Source organism: Clavelina lepadiformis, chromosome 7 (genome assembly GCF_947623445.1).
Source record: "Clavelina lepadiformis chromosome 7, kaClaLepa1.1, whole genome shotgun sequence".
Classification (NCBI taxonomy): domain Eukaryota; kingdom Metazoa; phylum Chordata; class Ascidiacea; order Aplousobranchia; family Clavelinidae; genus Clavelina; species Clavelina lepadiformis.
In genome coordinates, this window is record NC_135246.1 from 9,721,019 (window position 1) to 9,739,836 (window position 18,818).

Consider the following 18,818-nt stretch of genomic DNA (forward strand, 5'->3'; position numbering starts at 1 on the left):
GAATACTTCAGTATTTTCTGTGGAATGATGTTACACTGAAGTTAATGTAATTACCATTATGTGTCCAAACTGTGTAATACCCATGTCGTGGTGTGATTAATTATTATTATTCAATGCAAACCTAATTTTCTCCAGGCTCAAGTTGCATAAATGTAAAAGTAAAACTTTTGAAAGGATTGAATTGTTGAAGTTTTCGTATTGTCGCGATTTCAGTTGATTTAAGTTCATGGTTTGAGCTAACCTGTGATGGCTAAATCTCATCAAACTTTGGTAAGGTTAACTTTCATGAAGTTTTTGAGGTGCACTTTTAAAAATTGGAAACATTTCACTTGAATATCGTTGCATTGACCAGTGCCCAGCTACAGCTAATAAATATACGCGAACAACCCATGCATGCCAAGGAGTTAAAGAAAAGTGAGTGCAGGAAGAGAAACAAGTACACCTGTCAGTTTGGCAAAAGAGTGGTTAGAACGCGGGATTCAAAATAATATGGCCGGTGTTCCGTGTTCAATACTCAGCGGCGCTACCGTTTTAATGCCGTTGGGCAAGTCATTAAGGAGCCGTATATCCTAAAATTTTGCGACTTCCATGAAAATCTTTGACGTTCTACTTAATGGTTCAAAAAGTGTGTTAGACCAATCAGAGGCCAGCATGGCCGAAGTCAGTTTTCAGTGCGCAGATTATTCTAGCGAATAGCGCGTTAAAAACTTTCAGGTTGCATGTTTAGGTTAACCTGAATTATAGATGAAATTGACTTAGGGCACAAAATTGCAGGCTAAACGTTTACATTCTATTGCAAGAGTTAAAGGCATGTGATTTGATTAGGATTTGGTGAAATAATAGCCAAAGGCATACTAGAGTGACATACAAAACTTCACGGAGCCAATCTCTTGAAGGATCAACCGGATCGGATAGAATGATCTACAACAGTTTATTCCGGATGTAGAATTTCGAATCCTATTCTAGAAGAGCATAAAAGTTAAAAATTTAAGCAGCCGGAGTGCTTCTGTTTTGCATTTGCAATAGGCTCATAAAATTATTATAGGCTAGTTCAAGCAAGTTGACAAGACGCGGTTTAATCCATGACGATTAACGCACCTACCACATAGTACTGGAATGTAAATAACACGTGACAACATCTCCAGCCCATGCCAATAAAAACCTTCAATCATAAAATAAAACCGGTTCCTAACATTTGGAAAAAATACGAAAATTAGATTCGAATCTTTTGAGATTCGGTTTTTTGGGATTCGTTATTCTAGAATCTAGAATGTGCATCCCTTACTATGGCAAACGAAGTCTTATTTGAAGGTGGAAAATAATCCGAAGCGGTAAGATGTCTCATTATTATCCGTTACAGTTGATTGACTTTTCCAACCTATAGTCATCTCAATTCTCATCTATAGCTAAACAAGACAGGGTATTTTAAAAGATAAAGGAAAGCATCCACAAACGTTAACCTACTTTCAACATAGTCATCCGATCACGTTGGTTTTATTCAAAACGCAGTTATCCAATATCTAAAAGTAGGCTATGTCAACACTCATCACGTCTCTATCACTTGCTTTTAGCTATCAGCTCTAATCACACTTTTTAACTTTAGCCTAAACCATGGTGTTTCCTTATTAGTAGCACGAAACACAACGTATAGAATATATGGTAGTGAATAATAGTATATTCTCTCACGGTAAAAATACGTTGAGTTCAGCGCTCAAAACGCTTGCAATTGTAGTGTTTACAACTACCCTGGCTCTATCTATAATCCTTACTTGCTTCTGAGATCAATTGAACAGTGCAGCATACTACGAAAAATATTCTATCAGAGAATATACCTGTGAATGTTAATTTGGTACAGAAATACATCCTCAAATGGGTTTTATGATTTTTTTTAAGTATGAGAAGTGAGAACGTGTCCTCACATCAACAAAAAATGTAGGAACGAGGTCCCCACCCCACTGCTTGTTATGGTATGATAATGTTTATCCTCGGAAGCTCGGACTAAGGAAAGTGTTTGTACGACTCAGGGCCGGATGTGGGGGGCGGCGGGACCCAGGGTCTCCACTATTTTTTTGGCCGGCTACATTGTGTCACAAATGAGCAAAAATAAACTGATGTATTATGCAATAATATTCACCAAATTTAAAATTTTGCCTTAATTTAACCTTTAATTTCTCCAACATTTAGATTGCATTGCGTGTTTATTTCGTTTTAATAGTTTCAAACTGCACTGGAAAACGTTATTTCTCTCAACTAAAACTGATTGAAAGCCGGCTGCACACGTCGATGACTAAAAAAGAGTAAGACTAACGTATTTACGGAGGGGACCGTAAGTGTTTCCGTGTCTTTCTGTTCATTACTTTTTTCCTTTGCGACTCCTCATCGGCTATATTGCTATAATAACAACTGTAATACTGTATACTAAATACGATAAGCTATAACAAGAAAGCTTCCGACAGCATTGTTATGAAACAATGACGAAAGTCAAGAACATAATTGGCTGATCGTGAAACAGAACAGATTGCTTGTCGTTTTGGTTATCAACTTATCAAGCATCGAGAGAAAGTTTCCAAAAAGCCTATTTCCAATAATGCAAATTGAGCATTGCAGTTCCTGATACGGAGTTGTTCACTGTTTAATCAAGCTGTAAAAGCAAAATAAGGTTATCCACGTTATCCAAAGTGGATGTTGAAAGGAAGTGATATTACAAAACTCATTGTGAACTGAGTACGGCTATGGTCCCTACCCAATACAAGCTTCGTTAAGAGTTATGCCTCGATTTTTTGTTAAAGTATAAGTGGTCAAGTAAGCATTAAAATTTCGTTGATGTCACTAATCATGGTGTAACCTTCTATTGAGTTGTAGGTACATTATAAATATTTTTGGGACAAAGCTATTTCAGTAGTTGGGTGTAAAAATGCAGTTCAAAAAAATGTCTAAATCATAAAAGACTTTCAGAGAGTTTGTCATTTACTCTCTTAAATATTATTTTATGCTTACACCAGCTGACTAGCATGTTTAAGAAGGTGCATTGGGCCATACTTACTCACGAACCTAACGCTTTTAAACGCTTTAGCCATTTATACATTTTCCTTTTTTTCGTTTGTTGCATTTCCATGTTTGCGACTGCATATCAGCTACAATCTACTACACACAGAGAAAAACGTAGACTATAAGATTAATAGGCGGGTTTACGGCGTTTCAAAATCCATGTATACGGCCATACAAGTTGTACACAGCGTCTCAAAAGTGAAAACATAAATTTGGCTGCTGTATTGTCCACATAGGTATGAAAATACATTTTGTTTAGGGCGTTTTAAAGCGCAAAAACACAAAATTTTTGCGTTTGGCACATTTTGGGTGTGATACACAAGCTCAGGAATTTCAAAACAAATTTTCAAAGTTTTTGCCTCCCTTGAACGCAACCCTAAATGCACCACTGCATGCTAACTATGCACAGTTTTACCTGCTAACGCAATATTATGTTAGTGATGGTAATCGGTATTTTAATATTTTCACGCTAATGCTGTTATTTTAGTATAGGTTAGTTGCGCAATTCTTTATCGATTGAATCATATAGCAGCAGCTGGCTAGTTTAGTTAGATAAACGTACACAAAGGCGTTGGAGTTCGTAAAGCTAAACTTAGCACACATGCGCTTAAATTATAATCGTATTAATAAACAGGGCCAGCCAATGCTGGGACCCAGGGTACTCCACCATCTAAACCCAGCGCTGGCACGATTTAAATCCAGCGATGATTACTCATCGCTCGAGTCCCGGTTACCAAGCTAGCCTTTGTGCAAGTTTTGTTTTTTGATAGTATTGCCCGACTTCAGAACTGTCCACCAGATCCACTGAACAGGAGCAAGTGTAGTTAATGTCTTACCCAAGGGCTTTACAACAGGATGGCATCTTCGAGCGATGAGGAATCATCGCCGGGTAGTCGTGCAAAGACTTTCCTCAGTCCGAGGATAAAGATTATTATCATACCATACCAATAATACCTACTACCGGTTAAAGGTTAACGATTTGCTTGCTATGCTACGCACCTCCAAGACAAGTTTACACCACCCACTCAAGTTGGGTATAGTAGCACTTAACTGGGAGGAATTGTCTGCAATCTACATGCGTGTATGACAATAGATTATAGCCTACATAGTGTTTTTGTGTAATCCAGGCTTGCTATCAATAACTTTACATTAGGCTAAAATCACAAGGCAGGGGTGAATTTAGGGCAAGTTTTCGCCAATTTTTTCCTAAAAAGATAAGAAAAATGGTTTTCTACATGGCCTATTCAGAACGTGCAACAATCAACGTAAACACATGGTTTGTTATGTTTTACGATCTTCATATCTTACTTTTCAACTTTGAGTAGCTTCTACCCAACGACCGTTATTCGTTTACAATGACATAATGTGAAGTACTGCTATTTCACTGAAGACACGACCCACCTTCACATAAAACAGTAAATAGATTTGTATGTATTTACTCTGATTACCCTTGCTAATGCAGCTTCCTTGACCTCGTTTTTGAAAACGTTTACTTTCACGACAAACTAACTAAAAAAAAGCAAGTTTAACAACCGGTAACGAATCAAATTACTTAATATTAATAGGCAGAATTTTCTATTTCTGCATGTACAGTTAGCTGCAGAACCACGAAAAAATGGTAAACAACACCTGCATTGCAACAAATATTCTATAGGAAAATAATAAATTCAATTCACGTCATTTACAAGAATTAAGAACATGGATGCGGTGGAACACAATAAAATGGAGCAAATGATATTTTTAATACTTTCGTAAACTTAAGCAATATGCACCACAAACGAGTATTTGAGGATAAAATATGCTTTTATGAAGAAGTGCAGAGCTGTAACATGGAAACACACAAAATGCCTCTGGTAACTAAATGGGGCGTGAGAAAGGTCTTCATAATATATTCCGTCTACAAGAATCGTGAAAGAAGACTATGAAATGGTATCAACATTTGAAAATGCAACATGACCATTTACTATTTTCGCAAATCCAACCAAGACTTTTAAGAGCCAAGAAGGGGAATTTTTGCTATTGATAGGTTACAGTTTTACACCTCATCAACACACAACTGAACAACATTCAAAAATATTCAACAATTCGTGCAACCATCAATTACATGTGAGGTAGAATGATGTTTATTACTGTCCTCCGTCGTTCACCCTTGTAGCAACTGCAGACGATGGCAGCCCGGGCTGCTCTGCAAGTTGGTCGCGCGATGTCGCTAACGAAACCGCGGAGCTTGAGGAATAAGCAACCGGGCGACCAAGCAGACCCTGGTTGACAGGCCACATCTGAAACCACATACAAGCAATAAGTTTTCCAGAGGATTCTCCTCACGGGTAGTGAATTATTTACTGAACCCCAGCGAATACTGATACAATGCGCAAGATTGTTCATTCACTAACATCAATCGGTGAATAATTGAATATCCATCAACATAACCTTTATTTACCTGGTTGAAGTTTCTTATGCCTTGTACGTTTGGTATTCCAGAGATCTGAACAGCTTGTAAACACCCGCCGGGGCCTGGTGCGGGGTACGCGGTTTGATACGGGTATCCCAAAAAATTAATGGGGATTGTATACCCATTTGCAGCACCCGGGGCCGCCATCATGAACCCCGAATTACTTGGTAAAACCACATGGGTTTGCTGAGGTAATCCCGCTTTCGAGGTCGGTGCCGGTGAGGGTTGCGATACAAGGTGGTTTGTTGATGGATGTGTTTCATCTTGGGCCTGAGATTGATTTGACAGGCGGCGCTTCTTCGGTATTACGTGAGATAGTTTCTCGTCTTCTAACTTGCTGCCAGTAGCGGAGACTTGGTTACTTTCATATTGCGGACGTTTGCGATCATTAGGTGGCGTGTTTAGTGTCACTTCGCGCTTAACGTTAACCTGCGACAAGGCACTGTGCACTTGCAAACACTGCATCTGTGGCATATCGGCGGCAGCGACGGCCTGCTGCTGCATATCAGTCAAATGCAGACCGGCGGGACTGACGGTACCTGGCATGCCGCCCGGGTACATTACGTAACCGAATGGAATCACAAAAGGTACCTGAGGTATCTGTACCGCCGTGTTCGAAACAACTGCAGCCAACGCAGCGCTAGTTACTGTTGGTCTGGCGACTGCTGATGGAAGACCAACAGTAGAACTAGCTTGTTCATGCGTCACTGCCGACTGTAACCCGAGATTATTGACGGCTACGTAGTTTAATGCCGGATGCATTGGTGCTTCTAGCTTCGAATAACTCGAAACAGCTACCTTAGCTGGGGCTTGGACTGCTCCTGTGCTAGCGGGAGTGACACCGCTTGAAGCAGCGGGAAGCAATTTCGGAGCGGGAATGATCTGGTAAGCTACTTGGTTGCCAGCTACGCTGACAGGTAGCGTATGATATTGCAACATGGCGGCTTTTCCTGGTTTAGTCATGCCGTTTAGTTCAGACGGAAGGGTTGAAATTGGCACAGGTTTCGGCGTTATATCGGTCGATGACGCTACAAAAAAGCCAACACATACATTACTGACAGACACCATTGCTACAGATGCATGTGCATTCTACACTTGGTCTACTCTCCCCAAACTTTACGCAGTAACACTTACTTTCAGTAGGTGCTTGCGATCGTGATGACAATGTATTCTGTTTAACAGCAGATTCCTGGATGCCTTTATCCATAATTAATGAAGTTGGAACTGCAGGTTTGTTTGCTTTTTGAAGGGTTGTGAAACAAACCTGTCAATTTTTAAAAAGTGGCAAAGTTTATGTTATGCAAAAACCACCAACAGTAGCCAAAACAGAGATAAGCGAAACGTATAATGCTGGGCGTGCAATAATACCTGTGTGAGTGGGTGGTTCGTAGCGTGACACATACTTTGAGAAGAACTAGGTGATGACGTTGCAGTACTCTTGGACTTTGATGCTATTAACTGCTGCTGCTGCTTTCCCCGCCAGTTCGTGGCCGTTGTCATGGTTACTAGATATAATAACAGTATCACCGTCAAGCTACAAGGTAGTGGAACTCGGTAAAACAACGCGTACTGGCTTTGCAAGTTACTTACTGGCATGGTGCTTTCTATCCCACAAGGAAAACGTTGCCTTCGTTTTCGGCTCGCTGCTCGTCTTGGATGAGGTCGCTATTGTCTTCACCGTAGGGCTTTCGTATTGGTGTATGAAGAAGGTCTTCTTCTTTCCGAGTCTGTCATTTGGCTTGTTGCGATATTCCAACCACTCTTTGCCAGATCTTTCATTCACCAAGCCCTTCCTCCAGTGATGCAACTTCCCTCGCTTGCCCTCCGCAAACATCGGGGAGTCACGATCGCTCTCGTTATCGGAGGTGGATATAAAATCGTCATTGTGGGAACTGAGCCCGAGCAGGGATGCAGACGCGCCAACGTAGAGAGAGGTCATTTTGTGTTCCGTATCAGCTCTCATCGAGGATGGTTTTTCTTCAGAAGGAGTCTGTGGCACGTTTTGTGGTTGCGAAACTGAAAATGAATTGACGTCGATATATCGTTTCTTCATCGGTATGTGCGTCTGGTCTGCAGAGCTCGTCACAGGCTGTAGGTATTTCACCTTCACTTGGTAATTGGGATAGCCTGGAAGCGACGCGCTTGCCTCATTTATATTTGCCATTGTAACAGCAACATCCGCATTATTTTGTGCAACGGCCGGTATAATCGGGTGAGGTTGTTGGCTACTAGACTCTGCTGTTGTTTTTTCATTTGAAACCTTTCGTTCCGAAATCACCTTTGACGGCTCGCCCGCCACGACCGCCAAATACGCAGGTTCCGTGTTAGAACATGATGTTGGTATCGGATTAAGTGCGGGTCGCATTTGCTGAGCTTGAGTTCGTTCTTGGGTTTTATCAAGGTTGCTGACAATAGCAATTTTTGGCAATGGTGCAACTGCCAACAAATTGGCGTCAGACTTTTCGAAAATCGGTTTCGAAAACACCATGGCTGGTGCGGGATGGATTTCGTTAAAATCTAAATCTGACGTACTATGCAGGGGCGGACTCGCACCACTGCCCACATTAAACCGCGGAAAAAATGACACGTAATTCGATGGCGGAGAGGGAGTGACGGAGCGCCCGGAACGTTTTCCGTAAAATTTGACCGGCGATCTATTCGGTGAGCATGCCATAGCCCGCTCTATTAAGCGGACGGCATCGGTCGAGTTCAAATCATTGGCATTCCTGCAGAATAGTTTGTACTGGGTTTGCGCCGCTGTTTGGTAATGCTGTTGAATGACTTCGCCAGCCGTGGGCTCTTTCCGTTGCGTTGACGCCAGTGGTGGTGGACGAGACGCTTGTTGTGATGCAGAAATGACCTGACTTTGGGAATTTTGCGGTTGCTGCGGCTTTGAGTATCGCAATTCCGGTTGGGAGCTTTGCGGTACTTCGAGGAAAACCTTTGTTTGTTGTGGTTGTTGTTGATAGCACAGCGACTTAGATGACTCATCAGTATCTACAAACGTTGAGCGCAGTTCCTCTTCTTCGGCTTCTGCAAAAACGCAAATGCAAATGCTGGAATAACTATCTCTGTCTTGGGCTTAATGCAATGAGCGACAAAATCCAAAACCGCCACTAAAGTCGAGTTCGTGCTTTAACACTTTCCACAACGACTGAAGAAATTGACCTACCCGACGCTGTCGAAGTGGATTGTTGGTCGTCTTCTAAAATGGAACACTGCACTGAATTACAGCTTGCTTGAAGTAAATGGTTATCTGTTAAAAGCAGAACAATGCGTTTGACCCAGCTCATTAAGCAGTTGTAACACACGATCGCTGAAAGTGTAAGTTACCTTTCTTTATAGCTTCGTCGAGATATTTTTCGATCGTCTGTTTGTCTACGACTTTCAGCAAGTCCTGTTTTAACGCCTCGAAAAGTTTTGTTTTGGCAATTACTTCATTTTTCAACAGGGCTTTCGCCTGATCATATTCAGTCGACTTTCGCTTTAGTATCTAAATATTTCAAGAATTGGTTAGAATTATAAAACCTCTTTTCTTCTGTATAACTTAAACAATTTTCTAACATTGCCTTCAACCGAGCATTGAAACGATACCAAAATAACATTAATGTACGCACAGAAACGTTCGTATTCGGCGTCCAAATAAAATGTGCCTGCAATGCCTTGAAATAAGAAATTTGATAACAGGCCTCCAACCAAAACGCTTGGGTGATAGTGCAGTGTTACGTATCCACGTAAGTTTTGTGCCACAAAGGGTGAAGAGTATGAACAAACTATTCAGTCAAATCAGGGACCATATCACGGTATGGTAACGGAAATGCCGTCAAAAAACTAGGATAAAAATATCACATTTGCAAGGTCAGGCACCAATGAGCTGGGCAGATTGGTGGAATAAGTGGGTGTTGGGTAAAAAGAATTCCTGTGACGTTAGATAACTGAACAATTCGTTTTTCGCTTCTTAACCTTAACAGAGCTTAATAAAGTTTCGCGTGAACGAAGTGGTTTGCCACAAATAAGTGCGAAACTTAAAGAGGGAGCAACAAAACACTGCGTCTAACATCTTTAAATAACTAAACGTCATAAATTGCCTACTCTCAAATAAAAACACCAAATCATCAATAGATGTACTAGTGCGTATATTGACGTAACAAAAACGCATCTTGCACGAACAAGTAAGACAGCATGGGCGTGTGTTGTGATCAAGGCATGGAATTACTTGGCGTTTTTGAGCGTTTCCGTTCGTGCAAACGCGCTTGCTAAAAATGGCCTCGCGCACCGCGTAGTAACTACACTGCTTTGTCACCATGGTTGTATTTTTGTTTATGCAGTGTATCGGCGTTAATGTAGCGCTTTTAACTTTAAAAAATTAACAGCGTTGAGTTAAATGTATATTAATACGTTAGGGTGTAAGAAAAGTATGTACAGTAATTACCATATGACGTAATGCATCTATCTCACTATCTTCGAAAAAATGTATCTGTGAACCACGCATTCATCACGAACAAGCCCTCAAAATTATTTTTAAAGTCTAGCCCGAAAAAGCGACGCGCGGATGAATATCAACGCCGGAAACGACACAACAATGATGTCATAAAGACGAAGAGAAAAAGGATAATAAAGAGAATAAATCAGAGACCATTGTTTTCTTAGTATACGGTCACGCATTCTCAATTGGGACAGAAAGCACGCTCTTGGTTACACGTGAAAAGATCACGTGGAAGACACAGCTAATGCTCAACGAAGCGTTGCAGGGAAGAAAAGAAAAAGGCAAAGCTGCAATGATCAGACGTTTGCGCAATAGGTGTTCTGAGTATCCCTTTGTTCAACCCAGTGGCGCAATACGTTTGCTGCACGCTATCGGCTACATGACGGCGTTCTTCTAAGTGGAATGTAGTGAAGCAGGAACTACGTCAGGCTCACAATGTGGGCGTTTTATTACCGCAAAGCCGATTGTTAAAATTTCTCGTGGGGAAAATCTAGTTCTGGCGGCAGCGTTATTAAAAGTAATGGATAATCATACGCATGCGATGCAAGTACAGACGAAGCAATTATAGACATACAAGTTTCAAAACACAACTGCATTCGAACACATTTTGCAAACCTTATCATCCCACAGTAATCGAAATCCTACACAATGCGATACTATGTAAGCGAATGTGGAGCTTATTCGATGTAATAAGACCGAACCGGACGATGTTATCTTAAACCTAGCAGGATAAGGGGGCGTAGAAACACGCCTCCACGATGGTTATTAAACACCATCAACAACGAAGTAGCATATCGCACATGAATATTGGTTTTATCGGCAACATACGACAAACCGGAATTGTGGGCATGCGGTTAGGATATTAGGAGTCTGTCTCGTGCCCAGTCCTGACAATTAATCAAAAATAAGCACAGTCTATGGCTCTATGCGCTACGTTGGAGGCCTCACATGAAGTATACTGGAGTAGAGTCGAAACATGACTAGAAGGAAAGCGCTAGACTACTAAAGCTATACATTGTACGCAAATGCAACATTGCACGTGAATTCAATTAAGCTATTGCTTAGCCTATACCTGTATATGCCGCAATGCTGCTTTGAGGATCGTAAGATTCGAAGAACGACGCATTCCCGGACGGGGTATGCTGGTTTTCAAAGCTTCAAAGCATTCTTTTAAATGGGCTCGTCTGAAACAAATTGCGCACTAATACGTTGACATCACAAAGCCAAAGATCATTGCACATACAACTTTATAAAATTCTGCTTGAACCTATTCCAAAATGTTGCTATACAATTAAATCGGTATTAAATCATCCATCAAAACTATCTAACTTAGATATTAGATATATCTGGTAGAATACTTTCTTCGGGGCACATAATGGATGCATTGATAAACTTCCAATAAACCACAATAGTGACTTAAAGAAATATTTTTGGCGTGAGTTCGAAAAAAAAGTGTAAAAACCTGTTTTTCTCCAACTGGTTATGCGTCAATGTCACCGTTCGCTTCATGTGCCTGTACAAATAACAAACATTCAGTTAACCACAATTTTGTGGCGAGTACTGCATGCTCATATTGGCCGCTATATTAATACGAGCCGAAGATAGACTAATTAGCACCAAGAAATTTTCCGTGCGTTAATGTATACACTATACAGTATTCTTCCGTGTATTTCGCGCATTTGTGTACACTGCACGTACCAACTTTGAAAAAGATATTTGTTGCAAGAAAACAAAGCAGCCTTTCATCGGAAAATAAAAACCTTTCACCACCAAACTGCCGCTACCTAAAAATTATGAAAACTTTGCGTATCTTATTTTTGAATGTGTGTCTAACTGCACGCATACATTTGGTGTGTTAATTAGGCAATTTCGGCTGCTAACTTTCTTTAAATCTGCCACAATTTTGTTCGCTCTCGTTGCCTGTTCAATAGCAGATTAGGAAAAATTCTGTAAATTTCGATAAAATTCCAACAAGTTATGAAGAATCACCTATGCAAGAGGATTTTTGCCAAATCTTACAACCGAATATGAATGTAACTAGAATGAACGAATGCTACAAAGCTAACCAGCAACGACGAGAAAGATGTCTATTAGAACCCCGTTTTGTCATTTCGATTTACTTATAGTTTACACGAATTCTCGCACCCCTGGAATAACAAAAAAACGTAAAAAAACACGCGCAAATGCGGGATATACGTTGAAGAATGCGGTTTGTCACAAATCGCAATCTATACCAAATTTGTTTTACAGAATACCTTACAATTTTAAATAATTTTAAAAAAATGAAAAAAACTTACTTGATCTGTAATGCGGTATAGACCTTATCATCTTCGCCCGTTTTCACGAGTGACGGAAGTAAAACGTTCAAATCGACTTGAGATTGGTTATTCTTTGAATGATCATTAGCAGAGGAAGATGCATTCGGACCAGAATGGGGAGATGAGTTGGTTTCAACCACCATCGGATTATTGTTTAAATGCCAGTTGCTAGTACGTGGCAGTTCGGTTGGAACAGACTTGTTGGCTGTGGATATTTGCGGTTCAGTAGCCACCAGTCGTTGTTCCTTGCTTTTAAAATTAGCAGTTTGCTGAAGATCCACGTCTACGCTTTGTGCTAGCGCCGCAATTCGGGTTTTGGCAGGTGGAATAATCAGTTGCCGCGATGACATATTTGCTGAAAATGTAGACGTTGCATTGATATGTAAGAACACGTTGAGATAGTGTTTATATCTCGCTTTAGGCACCGGTATGTAAATACCACATCACCTGTACTAGCGAAGTACTTAGTACCAGTACAAGTATGCGAAACAAATCGAAAAATACCGTCAGACGAAGGAGGTATATTTTCGGCAGCTGCTCTCGCTCGTATTAACAAGGGGTGCATGTAAGATGGTGAAAGTGAATCTTTCATGAATCGAGTGTCGCTTGAGAGAACATGGGAAGTTGGTTTGTCGTCTCGCATGATTGAGTTCATGATTCCACTCTATGAAAACAGTTTAAACAAATAGTATCCTGCTTGGGCAAGCGGTTCCAGAAGGAACCGAAAATGAACCGAAACCTCGTTTTCGGCTATTGAACAATGGCACCCGATATACAGATTCCTGTAAAGTGGCAAGAGTACCTCATTTGCTTTAGATGACGTTGCTTTGGATACCGGAACTTTCAGATGGTCAGTCTGGGTCATTTGGGTCACCGTACGTGCCGAGTTCTCTAATGACGAAGTGATGCTTGCTGTTGCCAGTACCTGTGTTTCTTCGTTACGGTTGCCTGTGGAAGTGAATTCTATAAAAAATGTCTATGTTGATGTAGAGTCGTAGACTATGACAGTATAAAACTTTTAATGGAAGACAAACACACTAATACTTTAGTTAAACGCAATGAAATTAAAACCACAACTATTTTCACGAATACTTTTCGTTTTCATTATGTTCATAGTAAAAATACGATGTTCTGTTAAACAAATTGAATTGAATTCACTCGTCTATTCATCATCTCAAAGTAAGCGATTTGAGCTTGCACTGTATTCAAATTATATTCAGCAATCAATAGCCAGGCTTATTTCCATGCCAACCAACACGTAGACATTACCATGACGGTTCAAGAACGTTTGCGTTTGGCTTATTTATTTTCAGGGAAGGACGATGATTCACTGCTACGCAAAATATTTGGAAACTGGCCTCAGTTCTGATAAAGCGTCAGTGGGACAACCATTCACCGCCTGTAATCTACAATTGACAAGTATGACGTTTGAATGTCAATAACAACGCGAAGGTCGAAAAACAAACGGCAAAAGGCACGTAACTAACTGAAGTGGAAGTTCTGATGACTGGTAGGATTTTGCGAGAAAGCCAACACAACGAAAATCTGTCCAATCAGATTCGCTCCTTGGCAACACGCTAGACCTCGGCAGCATGATCGCTTAAACCGAAAGATAAAGAAGAGAAAAAGCGGCTGCGAAGAAGAGCAAAAGGTCGAAACAAAATACACGCGTTCACGCGCACGTGTTGAAAAGAGAAAAAGAAGTCACGTGACTTATAAATGTCCTGGTCACATGGGTAACACAAGCACCGAACGCGCCACTCGCCTCGGGTAACCGTAGGTCAGTTCGTGTTACGCCGAGAAAAACAGAGACATATCACGCAAACTTGCTTGCATTCCGGGAGCGGTGAATCATCATGGTTGAAAGGAACAGCGGCTGTTCGTTTCGCGCACTCTCATAGCGTTCAAGCCACCACCTACACACATTCGCCAATTTCTCACAATACATGATGCCAAACTTGCGTTACAACTATTACCAGAGCAACTTAAAAATCGATTAACGAAAAAAAACGATGATTCATTCATCAGCGGTACCAACTACAATCAATCTCGATAAGTTAGGATAAAACACACGGTGCTATTTTGTGAAGAGTGGACTTGTAAACGGTAACAAAACACATATATGCGGATTACGGACTCACAAGCTCTAATATTTAAGATAATACGTAAAATAACAACGAAAAATACAATGAATTTTCCAGGGTCGGTTAAGTTAAACTTTAAAAAATTTTGTTGTACATTATCAGAGTTTCCAGACTAAGCTACCGTGGTGGTGGGGGCTACAATGCTTGCCAATAATTTAATGATAATAAAATTGCTGTAATGTAAGTATAATGATCAATTAAAGAAGTATTCCTTAGTTCGGGGTGATAGTTTTATAAATCTAAACAAACAATGAGCTTTATTTATCATTTACCAAAATTTATTGGTACCTTGAAAAAAGTAATTCCTTATTGACTTCCTAAACCTAACGTTATACGTTGACCTCCAAAGAAGAACTCCATTAGATATATTACTTGGAAAAGACATTCTCAGAAAACTTCATGCTCAAGCATTTAGAAAAGCACTATGAACTTAGCGGAAAATGTAATGTGATGAACATGGCATTTGTTTGATCACTACTTTGAGCTAACAATGGTTTATGTCTAATGGTAATGGGTAATTCCATGGCTTTATTTGTGTAGGCTAGCAAAGAGACAACAGTCTGTTGAAATATTTTCTAATAAAGTAACACTATTAAAAGTGAGATGATATAAACAGTCCACAGCTAACAACATTAATAGCTAAATAATAACATGAGAATTTTATACAAAATAATAGATTCACATACTTTTATTAGTTATTGAGTTCTCTTGATCTTCATTGCTATGTGAATGGTGAGCAGTAATATGGCTTTGTGATTTCAAACTTTCAGGTCTGCAGGTAACTGTGGCTTTAACTTCTGGTACATTTGGCATACATCCAACTTCATTTAATGATGATGCTTTTTGTTCGTTTGCAGTAGATTTGTTTACTGATGCTTGCATCTGAATCGTTTTGCCATTATCAGCCTCACATTCCAGATATTGTGCTGCTTCCAAAAGAGTATGAAGACTCATAATGGAGACAGCCAAGCACAGCCACCTAATTACCTTAGAATAAAAATATCTGTCTTACTTCTTTTTATATTCTTTTAATATAATATAAATATCTTTTTATATTTATATTATAAAACTTCTGGATATAAATTCTTGCTTTGCTAATTTCTGCACCATATTCAGATTTGTGTTCAATTCAACCACATCGGTATTTTCTAATGACTGTATTTAAATATCTTCCATGTTATATTACCATACAAATATGCCAATTGTAACATCAAATTTCAAGACTACAAATTGTACGCCTGATAATCGCATTGTGTACATGAAATGTCTGCGATTGGACTACAGATCAACACAACAAACATGTCAGTGTATGAATTACCAATCACAAATAACATGCTTATGTATGAAATTGAAATGTATAACAGACTCAGCCTATTTATCATGTTAAACCCAACAACATGAAAAACATAACCATGAAGAGTAATTCTAAAGGGGTGGATATGCATTAGCCTATATAAAATGAGTAAAATGACTACAACCAGGTCAATAAAAACTGTGCTATTCTAGTAGAAAACTTACAAATACATTTTGCTGACCACCTAGAATTAAGCAACTTAACACCACAGAACAATCTCAAGTCTCATGTAACAAGAATGAAACGACAAAAGTACAGTAGCCTGCAGCACAGATTAAAATCTCTATATCCAGTAACTTGCAAACTTTCTGATATCTGGAAATTATCAATTCGTTTGTTCACCATTGATTGCTCATAAAAAGAAATCCCATTTCTGTGGTGGAAGTGCGAGTACAATTGAAGGGCTCTTTGGTGGACTAAACTTGTTGATTAGCACAATATTGCATTGTATACTTATTAATAATATCTTCATTAGTTAAATACTAATACAGTATAGTAAAATGGCATAAACTTCGTTAGACAAGAACGAACAAGCGCCAGTATACAAATTCACAAAATTAAAAGCACTACATATATGTTGCATATATCATACATATGTATGTCAATGCAGTCCATACTGGAAAGTGTGGCAGCTGTACACATCAGATTCATTAGGATAAGCATGCCAAGTATTACCGTTTTGGCGAGAAATCGCGCATGCAAAGACGCAAATTTTGGTATGATGGTTTGCACTGAAGTCTCAATTTTTGTTTATTTATTATAAACTGGCGTTCAAACAACTAGCTTTTCTTTGTTTGTTCATTATAATTCAGCTTAAAGATAAAGTTTGGTGTACAAGTTGATATCTCGTGCGTTCAGGTGCCAACACTTTCAGCTAGACCTTGTATACCGTACAATTGTAACAATAGCACCTTTATAAACAGCTGCTGACCACCTTCAGCAAGTGAGCTCTTTCATATTGAGTTAACAAAGCCTTCTATGTCCAGAAGCAAAGTTACTCTAATTACTTCCAGTACATATCCAACAGTTCAACTTGCATATAGAAATGCACTTTGGTTTTATTGTAACCAATTCGTTATTCTTAATCACATGCAAGTCTGACATGATACTAGGCTACTATGTAGGCTGTCTTCAGACTTTCAAGGTTTCGCAGTTCCTCAAAATAAAATTACCGTTTAAAAATACCGAAAAGCTCAAGTCTTTTTTTAAATTTTTACTTAATCCAGACAGCAGCATGTAGGTGTGGTTTCTTACGCTTTCACCTGAACTTCGTGTTAAATCAATAACAAACTGGCAACGGAAAGGACTAAAGCAAAAGCGATACTATCCTTTCATGTTGCGCTGAACGTGCGGGATATGAGAAAAGAACATGTTTTCGGTCTACTGATTATGTGTCACGTGCTTGGACTCTATGACGTCTCTGTTGTCTATATTTGTCTATAAAATTGTGGTGATGTAGTAGAGTTCTTTTCTCTAGCTTGGCTGTTACTTCTCTTCTTTGTTCCTTGGCAGCCAGCGTAGGCTACTTTGCAAATCTACCAAGGCAAATTGCAAAATGTATCTGTACTGGACTACTACTGCACAAGAGATAGCATAGCAGAGATTTAAGTTTGTCAATAATTCCCATATGTTAGGGTATTCGTGAAAAATTGAGTAAAAAACTTTGGGTTGGACGTTGGAATGGAGTGTCTATAAACCAAGGTATTGAACAAAACCAACCACGCAATTTTACCCATGTCTCATTTAAAACCAGCGCAACAAACAACCGATTGATTAATGCATGTGGATGGGACCAAAGATTATAAAAGATACTCTTTGAAGGGACAAAGGATAAGTTTTTGTTAGCTCTCTGGAAAAAGACCTTTTCAATTTTTAATTCGGGATTTTTTAAATGAAAATGACTGTAATGCAGATAAGTTGTTACAACTGTTTAGTTAAGATTCTTATTCCGTGGTTTGCATAATTTCAACGTTGGGAACAGGGTGGATTCTAAGTAGTAACCCAAATCAACCACAACAGGCGGTCATGAAAAATGTTTTTTCTCTCAACAAAAAAACGCAGCAGTGGCATTAAATGTTCTTCGGTTTCAGTGTGACCTTGGTTGGGTAGTCCTGGGTTTAATCTTGTTTAATCGTCTTGTGTTGAATCGACCTAAAACCCTTGCTGAGTACTAGTAGATAATGATCAGTTGGTAATCTATGTTTCCATTAAAGAAGGATATTTCTAAATAATTATACAATCTTCTTATTTTAGCAAACGCTTTTCCTAAGCCAACTAAAAAAATCAAATTTGCCCAGTCTATAACAGTACTGAATCCAGTCTAGACAAAGACAACACTTCTGCAATCCTACGCAAGCCCATGTATCCGCCAGACGTGCCCCTATACTTGACAGGCGTATTGGCTTAGCCTAGTCCTATAGCTTTTTGAGAACTTGCTTTTCTCTTTTGGCATAAAAACGTTTCCGCCAATATCTAGTATCGAATGTTCAGTAGGCCTACTATCATATTCCAGTACGCTACCTTCATTGTCTATCATCGGCATATTCTATTACGATCTTTGTTTTTGCTGTCACCTGCTATTAGGCTTAGGCCTATATTTTCCAGCCATCCTTCTGTTAATTGTTACTATTTAAAATCAAAAGTACTATTTCAGTGTGCCTGTTTTGTCAGTGTAAGAAATTTAACACTTTTGCTCAATTCATTGTAGATTCCCAAATATTAACCCACCGATTTATAAGCTCTAGCGCACTGCTAACGATACATTTCGGTATTTATAGTTAACACAGGAGTGCGTGTCGTACATTGTAGCTTTCGGTTTACCGTGTACCTACCGAGTTTAAAATTTTGACCTTTTGACGGCCAATTTGTCGCCGGTTAATTTGATCGCCGGCCAATTTATCGACGGTTAATTTGATCGCCGGCCAGTTTATGTCACAGTCAGTTTGTCTGCGGTCAATTTACGTCACGTTCAGTTGACCCCGGTGAGTTTGTTCGCGGCCACTTTCCCGCGGCCATA

General features: G+C 39.5%; 1 protein-coding gene across 2 annotated transcripts; it reads right to left on the minus strand.

The window, feature by feature from the left end:
• Window positions 1–4,521: 4,521 nt before the first annotated feature.
• Window positions 4,522–17,112, minus strand: LOC143464938 (uncharacterized). Of its 2 annotated transcripts, none has more exons than XM_076963002.1 (14): window positions 16,714–17,112; window positions 15,135–15,435; window positions 13,107–13,252; window positions 12,809–12,968; window positions 12,284–12,659; window positions 11,449–11,499; window positions 11,059–11,170; window positions 8,834–8,993; window positions 8,673–8,756; window positions 7,091–8,533; window positions 6,869–7,005; window positions 6,635–6,764; window positions 5,489–6,528; window positions 4,522–5,327 (listed from the first exon to the last, which is right to left on the minus strand). In XM_076963002.1, the coding sequence occupies exons 2-14, from the start codon at window positions 15,400–15,402 to the stop codon at window positions 5,175–5,177; spliced, it is 4,260 nt and encodes a 1,419-aa protein (XP_076819117.1). In that variant the 5' UTR covers window positions 15,403–15,435; window positions 16,714–17,112; the 3' UTR covers window positions 4,522–5,174. The 2 variants fall into 2 exon arrangements, with proteins under 2 accessions (XP_076819117.1, XP_076819116.1); XM_076963001.1 differs by having other exon boundaries at window positions 13,107–13,267.
• Window positions 17,113–18,818: the final 1,706 nt, after the last annotated feature.